The 15,379-nt window shown below is 40.2% G+C and overlaps 1 protein-coding gene across 1 annotated transcript in view; it reads right to left on the reverse strand.

The window, feature by feature from the left end:
* The window catches only part of GPC3 (glypican 3), a gene marked incomplete at both ends in the record, with an annotated part of 376,515 nt that overhangs the window by 136,107 nt on the left and 225,029 nt on the right, over positions 1-15,379 (reverse strand). The window contains one exon of the mRNA XM_084258526.1: positions 1,769-1,902. Coding sequence (XP_084114652.1) covers positions 1,769-1,902 — 134 coding nt within the window. The remainder of the gene's footprint in view (positions 1-1,768; positions 1,903-15,379) is intronic.

Consider the following 15,379-nt stretch of genomic DNA (forward strand, 5'->3'; position numbering starts at 1 on the left):
TGAGGAAAATGTTTGTTGCTTTAAATTGCTATGTTTTGGGGGTAATTTGCTAGATAGGAGTAGATAACTAACACAAGTTATTGTTAGTATTAAAATTACCTTCAGAAGAGCTTTCGTTTATATATTTATTGATATTTTCTGTTTGAGAAGTCAGAAAAAATTAAAAGACAAAAATTTAAATGTATTTACTATTAATTTTAAACTAATAATGATAAGCTATTATTTGATAACACCACATTTTTATGGAAAAAAAAGTGATTAAAGTGGTATTGATTTCACATTTTTGCAAACTATCTTTACTGCCTGGCTTAATGGGAGACAGCTAAAGTCTCCTGTGAGCTTCTGTATTTAATCTGCTGCAATATGTTGTTCTGGTTGAAGTATGTGATCAAAATCCAGTTTCACATAGATATATAGTTAGCAAAAGGAGGATCACACAGACCCTCTGCAAAGATCTCTGGGACTCTCAGTGTCCTTGAATAACATTTTCAAATTGCTTCCATAGGGAAATTAGAATTCCATAAAGTTGGAAGTCAACAACAAAAAAAGAAAAAGGAACTTTCTTTTGTTTTAATAAAGTTTCTTTTTCTTTTTCTGTTTCTTTTTTTTTTTTTTTAAAGATTTGTTTATTTATTTATTTATACAAGCACTGGGTACAGTCAGAAGTGCGGGAGGGTGAGAGAATTCACCAGAGCCAGAGCGGGGAGCAGAACAGGCAGAAGGACCGAAGTATACTGGTGAGGGGAGCGCGCCATGCGGGACCCTCCTCCAGTGGCCGGGGAGCAGCTAGGGATCGAACCAGTGCTGCAGAGGCTGCGGGCAGCTTCGCAACCCAGCGCTCAACCGCTGCGCCACCAGGGAGGCTCGAAAATGGAACTTTCTGAAAGGCTTCTTTGGGGATGTCTCACAGGTTGCCTTACTGCTTCTCTTACTCTAAGCAGTACCATATATAACTAAGAATTACCATTTCAAAGGGTTCTCTGTAGAAAGTTGATATGAATAGAACAATTTAGCCCAAATCTGAGATATTACTTACTTTATCTCTTAATTTTCCATCTATAGATCAATATGTCTCCAGCCCCTCAATGTCAATAGAAAGTAGGACTCAAGTCTAACTATTCCTGAGTCAATCCTCTCGGGAAGGACATTCTCCTAGATTTGTGTTGGGCTTCCCATCCAATTTCTAACTTTTATTTATATGCATGAAGCGCTCATAGGGCAAGGGGAAGTCTGAATGGAAAGAGGAGGAATTAAGAATAAGAAACAAATTCAGCTTAGTTCCTTGACTGCTGTCTTAAGCAACAGGAATGGAATTCTTCATTTTATCATTTTAAATGAATGTTTAGAGTGTTTCGTGTGTGTATGTGTGTACACATGAGTGTTTCTTGAGTTTCTCTCTGCTGAACTCAGCCTTGATTCACTGATAATAATGGGAAAAGTCACAAGCCAACTTAAGGAATTATGAGACATAATTATAAGCAGAGATGGTTTTGTTCAATCAATAAAGATCTTGATTGGAGAAGTCCACTCATTCTGAGGGGCTGTTCTAAATATTTACATCTGGCAAATTAACATTGAAATATGACTTGGATATAGTAAAATACATATTTTTCATTAACATTTATAGATGATAGAATGTCATTAATCAAACACTCTACTCAGAAGAACTAAATAACATGTACTTAAGAAGCTTCACTCCAATGGTTTTCGACCTTAAGACACAATTGCTAATTGTATGCTGAAATAGAGAAAATAAAAACCCTCTTACCTTCTTCGGCTGGATAAGGTTTCTTCATGTTCTACATGAGCAACTTTTAATACCTTCTTGTCAATAAACAGATCTTCAGGATAATAAGCAGATCTATATTGGCGTTGTTGAGAATGGGCACATAACTTGCCAATCTAAAAAAAGAAATGCAATATAATTACATGATACTTGTAAGATATGATAGTAGAAACAAATTCTGAAAGGCACTTCAATTTCTTCCCCAATTTATTTTTAAAGAGCAGAACGAAGTTATTATTGGAGCCCAAAAAAGGTGATATGCTTTTAAGGCAAAGGACCATCTGGGGAAGGAAGGCTGGAACACTGGGGGGAGGGGGGCACACTCGGAGAAGAGCCTATCCAGAGATTTCTTTGATGAAAAACGCTTTTTTTCCCTAGTGAAGTGCACATTTGAGAGCATGTTCTACACAGGAGTTATGCTACTGATACCTCTCAATGGCACTTGGTCTTTACACGTATGAGAAGTTCACAAATGGGGAGTAGAAAGCGCTGGCGTGAGAGAGGAGGGTGTGTGTGAGAGATATGTACAGTAGTGTGGTAACAGAAGAAGGGCTCCTGTGCACAGTGCATTCCCAACGCGTATGAGCACTTTGTTGCATGAACCACGCTGGGGTATTCTGGAAAATGTCAGTATAATTGCTCATCTGACTTTCCTAGAAACACCAAGGAATAAGGCAAATCAGCCAATCCATAGCCAGTGCCACCAGCTTTGAATCATATTATCTTTGAAATAACTCAAAGTATAAAAGAATACAGGTGCACAAGAGTCTGCCTTCTTTTTTATTTTATTTTATTTATTTTAAAATTTTTTAAATTTTTATTTTTTTAAGAGGCATGTATTTTTATTTATTTATTTGTTTGTTTGTTTGTTTATTTATACAAGCACCGGGTACAGTCAGAAGCGCGGGAGGGTAAGAGAATTCACCAGAGCCAGAGCAGGGAGCAGAACAGGCAGACTGATGAAATACACTGCTGAGGGGAGCAGCGGGCGGCAGGAGAGGTCTGTGCGCCGTGTGGGACCCTCCTCCGGTGGCAGGGGAGCAGCTGGGGATCGAACCGGCGCTGCAGAGGCCGCGGGCAGCTTCACAACCCAGCGCTCAACTGCTGTGCCACCGGGGAGGCCCAAGAGTCTGCCTTCTCTCCTCTGCTTCTCCCTTCCTTTCTTCCTTGCCTCCTTCCCCCTCTTCCCCTCTGCTCCCGCCCGCCCCCATCCACACATTCACTCAATCAAAAATATTGGATGCTCCCCTCTTAAAGCTTAGTTCTTCTACACTCACAGAGCAATGATAAGAAAGAATGACATTGTTTTTCTTCCTAAATTCAATTCTCACTGGCTTTTTTGGCTAAATTATTTGTAGGTTTGCTACTCTTTACTTTCAAACAAAAGTCTAAATGAACATTCAAATAAAGAAGGATGAACATTAACATATTTACATGTCTCCCTTGTGTAAGACACTATGCGAAATATTATTACCCTCTTTTTATCCTTGAGGAACTTGAGACTCAGGAGGTTAAGTGATCTGCCTAAGGCAAAGTCACTGTCTGACTTTGAGCCCATTTGCCTGATTTCAAAGCTTACGCAATATCACATCCCAAAGATGCTTGATGCTATATTTGGGGGGTCCGGGGGGGGGAGAATTCCCGGATCTCAAAAACATGGCCAACACGAATCTACAGATTGTACATTCAAGGAAAAATATTAAAAGTAAAAATGTTACCCCCAACTTCCTCCCCTCCCTTATAGTTCTGGGTGACGCAGAAGCTAAGGGGTGGGGTGGGGGGAGTGTCGGACTTTATTTCCTTTACTCTGAAATAAAAGAAAAATATTAGAAATACCTCTTGAGGTGAGGGGTTATATCTTTGTCACTTCTGTATGTCCACAGAATTCAGACTAGATTTTGGACACTGTTAGGCACTCAGTCAAAGTGAATTAATTGAAGCAAATTAAAAGAATCTCCTAGTATCAGATCTGGCTGGCCATGCTACCAATAGGCCACCGGTTCCATGTGATAATTTCAATTTTTGGATTTCTCAAGATGGCCCTAATAACATTTGCTCAGTTATTTATCTCATTAGAAAGGCATAAGCAGCATTTAGTTTTTATAGCCTTGGACAGTTTTCCTTATCCAAAACAATCCTAGAATTAGAAGAAAATCTAGAATCTGCAATAGCTTCCCCCCATTATGAAAGGCAGCATCTATAGTCTGATATTTATACTGGCTAGTCTCATTTAACCTCATGGGAGTGAAAGAAAAGTTTCAGACATTTTATTTTTTAAAGATTTATTTATTTATACATACAAGAACTGGGGTACAGGCCAGAGTTGGGGGGGTGAGAGGATTCACCAGAGACAGAGTGGGGGAACAGAATAGGCGGATCTACTGAAATACACTGCTGACTGGAGCAGCGGGCGAGACAGGAGAGGTCTGCTGCACCATGTGGGTAGCTCCCTGGCCGGGGATCAAACTCTTGCTGCAGTGGCTGCAGATTGCTTCATAGGTTACGTCTCAACCCCTTGTGCCACCAGGGAGGCCCAGTTGCAGACATTTTAAAAATTCGATCTGGCTCTGGCATACATGATACTGAATTTTTCAGATGTGTTTATGCAATTCTACTTGATATGGGGCTAATATTAACTTCAAATGAAGTTTCTCTGACTATCCCCAAAAGGACAGCAGTCTGGTAGGGCCCTGGCTTCAGGCTAGGTGGTGGTCTGGCTGGAGTGTGAAGCCTTAAGTTCCAATCACTTCCAAGATATATAATGCACCTAAAAGTAGCTGAGGGCAGAACGTGCACATAAATTCATGCCCTTAGACACATGCATGTTTACGTTGTTAATCTGCAGGTGAAGTTTCATAGAGTAAAACTTGGCTTGTGTTCCATTGTTCTGGGCACACATATTAATGCGAGAGCCTATTTCTCCAGGATCAAAGTACTCTTAGTCACTACATTCAGGAGCACGGGACCCATTCTCTTGATCAACACCTGTTCCAAATCCAGCGCCAAAATCAAAATCTTTCACACATCCTTCAAGGCAACTTGTCTACTTGCAACCCACAGCTGCGAAATCTCCCTCCCATTCAAAGGCTGCCCTTTGTATCAGTGAATGCTAATTGGGCCACAGCAAGACTTGAGAGTTTTTAACCCCTCCCAACCTACTGGAAAGGGGTGCAGCTGAGGCAAAAGTGGGAAGGTTAAGAACAAATGAGAATGTAGCCAGTCTGCAGACTGACCTTTCTTCCCAAGCCACCCAATGCGGCATTACCAAGCAGACTTCCCAAGGCTCTGTGTGGGGTAAGGGGTGAACAATGGTGCCCTGCTGACACCCCCACCCCCCATCTGAAATCTGCCACATCTTATCAGACAGGCTGTATTTTCTTCCACAAATCTACCATGAAGCAAATTCTTCTTCTATACAAAGCATTTGTCAAATGTAGACCCCCTTTGGGCCCTTCTCCCCACATCTTTCACCTCCACACTGCGTGAGCTGTAGGTGAATATTATGAGCTTATTTTGAGAAGTGGACACTAAAAGGAAACATAATTTACCAAGAGTTTCAGCATTCACATTAAAGAGGTCCTTTCAGCTTCACACTTGGGAAACATTGGGCAATGCTGGGAGACCTGAGTCTTATTCTATAGCTGCACTTGCTAAAGAAGCTGTCTCCCAAGTAGCATTCTAGAAACCAGTATCCTGTCCAGGAGTTTTAGGCGCTTAAATAAGAAATGCAATCCAATTTCCTTTCACCAACTAATGTACCTAGTCAAGGATACTGCTACCTTAAATTTAGTGAGTTGCAGTGAATTTATTGGATAGGTGTCTCTATCAGTAGGCCTGGAATATAAAACCTTTTCGTTTTCTGTGAACTATGACTCCTAACGGTGCTTTGATTCACATCTCAGAACCTGTGGCAAGGAAAGCAATAGTGCTCTGAAGTGTTGTAAGACTTGAAACACAGGGAGGCGGGGTCTCTTGACAATATACATGCAGCAGGTGATGCTGGGAACCTGCATCCCATTATTTTCGCATCAGGGTACAGAAAATACGCCTTGTACATATGTGAGGAAAATATGCTGCATTGCACATAAATAAGTAAAATACACTGCTGGACTCCAGGAAGGTACAGTAGGCCCTTTGCTAAATGCCGATTTGTTCGAAGTCATTACAATGTTGATGAGAAAAAAAAAAAACAACAATCTGTATAACAACAGAACATTATCCAGGGACCCGGTTTTCCTTATATGTTGTTCTATGTTGTTTTGCTTAAAATCACAGTTCCCAAGACGTTCACTGAGGGCTGAGTGTAGAGTGAAGAGCACAGTAGACTAGGTGTTAGGAAACCTTGTATAAAATCCCATATCCACCTCTCACTCACAACAGGTCTTCATTTTGATCTTCTCCTATAGCTTCTCTTTCCCTGTATGTACCTCTAGTCTTACACAAAACCAGGAAGATATGATCTTTGAGGTGCCATACTGGGGTTTTTGGGAAAAAGGTGATAATGACTTTCCAAGTAGAGTGATCTAAGATTGCCAAGGTTGCCAAGGATTTTGAACCATACAAAGCATTTTGTTTGATCTAATTTGCACAGGTACCTCATAATTGACATGTCAACAAATGTAGATCCTCCCATTGGTTAAAATCTAACTGTATTCAATCTTGAGGCCCCATTCTCTGTTCATTCTGGGAACTCTCAAGTGTGACAAAAACTCAGACTTCATCTTTCACTCTGGGTGGCTGAGCAGAAAAAGAAAGCCTGTATTGTAGGCTTCTCAACAATACCAAGAGCTCACATTTGTAACATAATGCCTTGCTCCAGCCTAATGCTTCACAATAACTTCTATATCCATTCTCTGTCCTCTCCAGTGATTCCCACTACCATTCTCTAAGGCATACAGAGCAGGGAATATTAACCCCATTTTAGAGATAAGTAAAGTGAGACTCCAAAGGTAAAGGGCCTTTTGCAAAGCCACGATGGTAGTAAATGACAGAGCTGGACTTAAACCCAGATCTGTCTGATTCCCAAATCTATTTTGGTTTTTGATTTCTCCCCCCCTGTCCAATGGATTTCTGTCAAGAGGGCAGACTCTGGAACTTCCCAGTACTGGGTGTGGCCCAGCCCTGTAGTCCTGTGGCCATCCCATCCATAAATGGAGAACTGTTGGGAGAGACCCTGCGCCGGTCACTTTCCAGGCACTCAACACCAAGTCCTGTCACTCAGAGGTTTTCCTCTGAGATGCACGTGTTTTCACATGGCTTAGGGACTCAGGTCAAGGCCCTTCTGCTCACTGCACGGGGTCTCTCCCAGCAGAGAACAGCAATGATTATGAATTCAAAAACATACTTTAAAGAAGGACTAGTTATTAAAGATAAACAGAAAACTGGGCCTCCCCGGTGGCGCAGCGGTTGAGCGCTGGGTTGCGAAGCTGCAAGAGGCCTCTGCAGCAACAGTTCGATCCCCGGCTGCTCCCCAACCACCAGGGGAGGGTCCCACATGGCAGGCAGACCTCTCCTGCCGCCCACTGCTCCCCTCAGCAGTGTACTTTGTTCCTTCTGCCTGCTCTGCTCCCGGCTCTGGCTCTGGTGAATTCTCTCACCCTCCCGCGTTTCTTTCTGACTGTACCCAGTGCTTGTATAAATAAATAATAAATTAAATAGATAAAAAAATAAAGTTTAAAAAAAAATAAAGATAAACAGAAAACTGACTTCCAATTTTAACCTAAGTTTCAGGCAGTATTTCTAGTGGAATGATTTAAACTCTTTGGCCTGCCAGGTAAGAGTTAATTTAAAAGCACTGGCTCTCAAATTTTGTTGGATAGTGGCTCCTAAGTAGGTTCAGCCTGCTGCTTGCTGCCTGCAAGATGTCCCTGGACACTGGCCCCTGAAGTCGGATTCGTGGGTCAGTTAAAAAATCTTCTGTAACTCCCCGGTCTAGTCTGGTCTGATGCCTGGCCCAAATGTATTCTTGATACTCCCCACCACCACCAACAGAGATTCCAGGTCGACCCTAGGGCTACAAAAATGCAACAGATTTAAGGCTTTCAATAACCTAAAGATCCTAGATAAAGGTGGAGCATATCTCTGACACTTAGGTAGCCTTAACAGATCTGTTTTATTCTTGGTTCAAAAGAATCAGATGAATGAAAGTCTTTACGTTTTCTTTCTCAAGAAATAGATAAAAGGAGTGTGTGTGTGTATGTGTGTGTATGCGTGCACGCATGTGTGTTTTAACTTATATTACCCATACTAGGGAAGAGGAAAAAGAGAGGGAGAAGCACAAGCAGAAAGGCAAAAGTTCCTATTATGCCTCTGTGGCAGGAGAGGCCAGAACATGGAGATCTGACAGCGTTTGATGGGAAGAGACTGCACCAACTGAACTGTACTCAGCAATCAGCACACCTCCTTCTCTCTTAAGGCTGCACCTGAGGCAGCCAAGAGTCAAGGGCCCCTAGAGGCTGTCTCAGTTTTTATTTAATTATAGAACAACTTTTCTGATGTCATCCCTCTGATTACACTGGTTCCAAGGAATAATATTCTGAGCACTGTTGCTAAATAATTAGCAATATTTGATCATCGAATTCATCAGACCCCTGAAGAATTAAAACTAAAAGTTCCTCTGTTTATGCAATTTAAATATCAATTCCAATCCCCTGGTCCACTCCGGAGGAATATTAGCTATGGCATTAGTTTTAGGGTACCTTTGGGGCTGGATGCAACACTGGGTGGAAATTCCAAAAGATTCCCAGTTAAAATAATGAACTTCAGTTGATTCTGTTGAATTGTCTATTACATTGTTGTTCAATTTCATTTAATTAAATCTTAAAAGTTTTAAAACAAAATATACATTGAAATTATGTGATATACAACATAAACTTTTTAATAGTAGTAACCATATCCATTTAACAATTCTACAGGTATAATAAAAATGCTAATATATGTTAATGTTTAGTCTGTGGTTAATGTTTTGTCTTGTTAATTTCCCCAGGGCTTTTATTACCGATTTAAATCTGCCACACTACTCAACTGATTGCACTGCTTCCACAAACTGCATGGAAGTAGCTCAAATGAATACTGATTAACAGAAATGAACAAACATTTGGCTGGGCAAACCATTCTTATTATATGCTTGTAATCATTACATACATTTTCTTACAATGAGATGGGCAGGGCAGACATTTCTCCCTCATTTTTTCCTACAGAAAGTGTGCATATGAGCATTAAATTAATTTATAACCCTGTACTTCAGGAAGCACATCATTATTAATTAACTATTGATTGATCTGGATATAGAGCACAGAGAATAATGAACAGACCTGGTGACAATGTAAGCATTTTCTTCCTCCACAGATCTTTTTTTTACTGTGACTCATCATTAATTGCTTGACCATCAAAATAAAAGTTCACTGATAATCTGTAAAGTATTATGAATCAAGCTATTTTTAAAAAATCAGGCGCCATTGTTTACACCGTACATACAAGTTAGCTCTTTAAATAAATTGGGATCCAAGAAAAGGAACTAATATTCTGCAGATCAGATTAATTACAGTGAAGAGCATACAGTTTGGAGTTTAGAGACCTATGTTCCTGTCCAAGCTCGTCGTCTAATTATTTCAGTAACTCTAAACAAGTCATTTAATTTCCTACAAACTCAGCTTCCTCATATGCAAAATAGAGGTTAATATCTATCACATCCTCTTCCACCCAGCAGTAGTATGAGGATGAAGTAAAACAATGGATGAAAGTTCAAGTGTCCTACTCCCAGGTAGAACTAGGACTCATTCATTCTCTCAGGGAAGGCTGCTTACCTTTGGCAGCCTGCTTTGTATGTCAGAATCCTGGCTCAGCTGGCCAGGTACATAGCTAGCTGCCAAGCTCAGAGGAGTCCTTTAACTGGGGACTTTTGGAAGACAGCAAAAGGGCTTGATGACACTGGGCGCCTACTCTGCAAGGGAGACTCATTGAGTTTGGCCACATTGGTTGTGCCTCACAGAGTCTGATCTCTCTGCCCTGGTGTGTCTTCTGGCCTCCTCTACTGAGAGGGGGCAACTGATCTTTACTAGGTACCCCGTGTCTCTGACCTGCATGCCTGTTTCTGTAAGGCTGGAATGCTATGGGGATGGGAGACGAGTTTTAAATGTTCCTTTTAGGGAAGACGCTTGCATTTTACTAATTTGTATCTGCCACAAATGATTCTGAGCTGAAAATCGAATCTTGCGTGTGTACCTAACACTGCTTATACAAAGCCTATCTATCACCTCCCAGCACCAGGAGCCCTAGGCATGAACACTTAATCACACATGACCAAGATTGTGGGGGGTAAAGAAGAGCTTCATGTATTCAGTAAACTCAATACTGAATTCAAATACCACTCCTTCAGATAGACTCATCTGCTTGTACTTAGCCCAGTGAAAAAGGAATCACCACCTACTTAGCCGCTCAGGCCAGAAGAAACTAGAGGGTTTCTGGTGGTTTCTTCCTCTCTGTCACTTCCCTATTTCCAGCCACTGTCTTGCTTTTTCTCTCTTATATAAAACTTTTCACCCTCAGGTTTAATATACCATTAACTATCTCTTAGAGCAGAGTTTCTCCAACTTAAATGTATATACAAGTCACCTGGGAATCTTATCCATGTGGATTTATATTCCGTAGGTTTGGGGTGAGGTCTAAGAAGTATGAGTACAGGGGTCTCAAAGTGTGACCCCCCCGACCCAAAAAGCAGCATCAGCATCACCTGGGAACTTGTTACAAATGCAAATTTTTGGGCCCAACCTTAAGTGTATTGAATGAGAAACTCTGGAAGTGGGGTCTAGTCATGTTATAATAAGCCCTCCGGGGATTCTAATGCACACTCAAGTTGAAGAATCGACACCACACAGACCATCCCAACACCTTAATTGGTCTCCCAAGCTCCAGTTTCGACCTCCTCCAATTCATTCCTTGTAAGACTAGTTCTCCGGGGCTCTCAGCAAGCCCCAGAGGTCAAGGTTATTTTCATAATACTAAGACTTCATTTGCCCTTTTCACATTTATCTCCTCACCAGTATGTAGAGAAAAGTTCCAGAGGCTGCATGATGTATTAACGACATCACTGCTCTGCATATTCTAGAATTTTCTAAGATAGCAGGTTTAGGATATAAATACACGTGTTTTCCAGTGGTTAACTTATTCTCAGTACTTAGTGCCCTTACTGGCGATTTAGGTTATGTCTACTACAATCTCTGTAAGCTCCTTAACATTTAATAAATTGGTATTTTGAAATCTAGAACTTTTGTGTATTTGAAAACATAGGTGGATACAATTTATGTTCTTATTTTTATAATGTTTTAAAATCTGTTTAAAATTTACTATAACTTGTTTTTGCAGATTTCACATTTTATCATACAATAAAATTTATTTACAACATACTTTTCTGATATTTAAGGATGGATGTTGGGCTTCAAAAATGGAGATCAGAAGACTCACTTGCTCAGCCCACAACTGCAATAGCTAGGTCTAAAAATGCTGAAAAGGTGTGAAACTGATTCATCAGATTTATTGATATTGAAAGAGACTTACAGGGTAGATTACAATGACTGCAATTAAAAAACAAAAATATCCCTTCCAGCACCATCCATGTTGCTGCAAATTGCATGTGTTTATCTTTTTTGAATGCTGAGAGAAAATCAAAATCAACAAACAACTATGAACCAGAGACACTGTATGGGGGGTGGGGGGCGGGGAGGGGAGGGATTGGGCTCAAAATAAGGGGGTTGCAACTGTATGGGGAATAAAATATTAAATTTATTAAAAAAATCAAAGAAACTACCATTCCTTAGGACTTATAGACAACAATAATTATTTTATAGTGTCTGACACAGCTGGACAATTTAAAATAGTATTACAGTGTGAAACAAAATGTGGAGTCATCTTAAAATCAATCATTCAGAGCTTAAAGAAAAGGGAATTGGGGGCCGCCCCAGTGGCGCAGCGGTTGAGCGCTGGGTTGCGAAGCTGTCCGCAGCCTCTGCAGCGCTGGTTCTGCAGCGCAGGTTCGATCCCCTGCTGCTCCCCGGCCACTGGAGGCAGGCGGGTCCCACATGGTGTGCAGACCTCTCCTGCCGCCCGCTGCTCCCCTCAGCATTGTATTTCTTCAGTCTGCCTGTTCTGTTCTCTGCTCTGGCTCTGGTGAATTCTCTCACCCTCCCGCGCTTCTGACTGTACCCAGTGCTTGTATAAATAAATAATCTTTTTTTTTAAAAAAAAGGGAATTAAATACTTAAACATAAATGTTATGAGCACTTTAAAAGTCAAAATTGTTTGTTATACCTCTACAGAATAGAAATGAAAAGGCACTAACACACAGCATAGGGTAAGTATTGTACTACAGTAGCTTTGAGAAGCACACACACGGTGATACAGAAACTGATAAACCACTATGGAAATGACATTGCTGAATGCTTACTGGAGGAAGAGTCAGGAAAGGAAATCATACCACCTCTTCCAAGGAAAGAAACAAACTCATCAAATTAAAAATTTAGCTGCAAACATAAAGATGGAGGTAACATCTCAAATGGACGAATCTGCAGACATGAGCTGGACTTGCATTTTTGCTTGTACTTGTCCAATATCAGTATCAACTAATCATTGAAGGTCTACAATGTGATAGCTTGGGGGGAAAACATGAGTAGTGCTACAATATTCAAAATGCTGAATAACAATGTTAAAATTCATGGTCTATCCTAAAACAAAATGCATAGTCATTCACAAGGAGGGTGTAAAAGCTATGGGAGCTAAGATTGCTGGCACTTTAGCCTGAGTCAGGGTAGTGGCACCCAACTGTAATAGTTAAGAGTATTTTTTTACTGCTAAGCAACCCTGGTTTTTTTTTTTTTAAAGGCCAATTTCCCTTAAGATTGTACTTAAAGAAGCAACAAAAATTAATTCTAGTGAGTTTTGACCTTAGACTACATGTCTTCTTAATATTATGTGAGATGAAATGGAAAGTATACATAAAGTACCTCTGCCATAGACTGAAGTATGATGGTTATTGAGAGGAAAAACCCATGCCTGATGATGTTAGGAGATGAACTAAGACCTTTCTCATGAAACATTTTTACTTGAAAGACCGCCAAGCTAATGTTATTCAAATTTGAGTAATTGGCAGGTATTTTCTTGGAAAGGAACATATTGAGCCTGCTTCTTCAAGTAAAACAACGTACAATGTCTGTACTCAATAATAAAACTTGCATTTTTCAGGTTTTCATTTCCACAAATAAGGAACTTAGAAGTTGCCACTCCATCCCAGCAGCAAGTAAGAAACTTAAACAGATTGATAACTCAACAATACTTCTTGGATCCCGAATAGAACAGGGGAAGATCAGATGGCTGCCACCAAAACTAGAGAGGAAGATGGGTGAAAACGGAGTTGTGGCTTACCAGAACAGAGAGAGACTCAGTAGCAGAAAACAGCCTTGGGAACCAATGCTGGGATAAGAAAATGTGAACTGCAATTGATGAATTGCTGGAGGCTCAGTGTCAATAACTGAGAGTTAAAATTTCCGAGGGTATCCAATCATAAGGGTGCCCCAGTGATATTTACCTTTAGGAGCTTAATCAAATTCCCACAGTAAATATCACAGAAAACATTCCCCATGCTTCCAGCAGGGGGAGTGGAAAACAAACCATTTTGAAATTACCAGGTCACTGAGATTGTCAGATTGGATTAAAAAAAAATATGACCTAACTATATGCTGTCTAGAAGAAACACATGTTGAAGAAAAATACACCATACTAACACTAATCAAAAGATGGCAGGAGTATTCATATTAATTTGAGACAGAATAATGAAAATTATAAAGGCTAAAGAAGGGCATTATATGATGACAACAGGGTCCATTCCCAAGAAGGTACAACAGTCCTTAACATGTATGTGCCTAACAACACAGCATCTAAATACATGAAGCAAAAACTCATAGAACTGCAATGAGAAATAAATGAATCCACTATGACAGTTGGAGACTTCAACACTCTTCTCTCAGAATGGACAGATCCAGAAAGCAGAAAAATCAGAATATCCTTGTGAAGCCATATTTTCATCACTCTAACCAGACTGAGTGCAAAAGCAGATATGAGAATCCAACGGTCTACTTTTAAGTCAGAAATTAAAAGATGTACAAAAAAATTAGTTTTTAAGAAAAATATATGTGAACATGTGATGATTTTATTGCTAATCATTCAAAATGAGACAGCAGTGCTCACTTCAGCAATATGTGTACTAAAACTGGAGTGACAGCAATAACATTAGCATGCTCCCTGTGCCAGTATAACATGCAAATTTGTGATGCATTCCATAATTTTTAGAGGTGGTCAATTTGGCAGCGTGATGGCATTAGAACTTTGGTGGTGGTGGATGAAGCATATACACATATCGAGGTGTGAAGCTATACTCCTGAAATTATATAGTGTTATATACCAATGGTAAATCAATAAAATTGGATTTAAATTTTTAAATTAAATAATAAATATTTCCTAAATTCCCCAAATTTAATTTTTACTATAATAAATAACAAGCATCACATAGATTACTTTGGGGGTAACACTAAACATCTGCTCCTCCTGGCACATTTGATGCTAATTCCTTCACAGCATCATGAGCCTTTATGTATGTCCTACCTTCAGTATGGAAACATCTTCCTTGTTCTTGGGGTCCCAATTTGCATTTAAGTTCCTTCCAGAAGCCTTTCTGCTCCCCAAGGCTGAATTTGACCCCATCCTATAATCTCCTATGGTTCTCTATACTTCACTCATCATGGCACTGATCACATTGCGCTGTAATCGCTTCTTTTAGTGTCTATTTTCTTCCAGAAGAGTGTAAACTTCATGAGAGCACAGGAAAAAGCAATCTTATTCACCAATATATTTCTGGTGTTTAGCATAGCACTCTGCTTATCAGGTGATTAATAAACATTTGTTGAATGAATGATAAATTAAGTAATAAAATATTATACAATGTATATACTAAAATATTAATAGGGTATCAGCAAATATTTCAGCATGAGGACCTCAGAAAATTCTCTCTTCCACAAAAGTAGTGAGAAAATTGGCAAAGAGTATAATAATAAACTTTTAAAAAATATATTATTTATTTATTTATTTATACAAGCACTGGGTACAGTCAGAAGCGCGGGAGGGTGAGAGAATTCACCAGAGCCAGAGCGGGGAGCAGAGCAAGCAGAAGGACTGAAGTACACTGCTGAGAGGAGCAGCGGGAGGCAGGAGAGGTCTGCGCGCCATGTGGGACCCTCCTCCAGTGGCCGGGGAGCAGCCGTGGATCGAACCCGTGCTGCAGAGGCTGCGGGCAGCCTCGCAAGCCAGCGCTCAACCACTGCACCACCGGGGAGGCCCAATAATAAACTTTTTTACAGCTATAAAAATCAACAAAGGGATTTCAGGAATTCAAGGAATATTTATTCAAGAAAATGGCTGAACTGCCAAAAGAGCAGTGAGCAGTGTATGAGGCCAGTGATGGCCTAATGAAAAATTAGACAAAGACATCATACCAAAAAAGAAAACTACCAATATCACTTAAGAAGGCATATTCAGAAATCCTCAATA

The sequence above is a fragment of the Talpa europaea genome (assembly GCF_964194135.1).
Source record: "Talpa europaea genome assembly, chromosome: X".
NCBI classification, from domain to species: domain Eukaryota; kingdom Metazoa; phylum Chordata; class Mammalia; order Eulipotyphla; family Talpidae; genus Talpa; species Talpa europaea.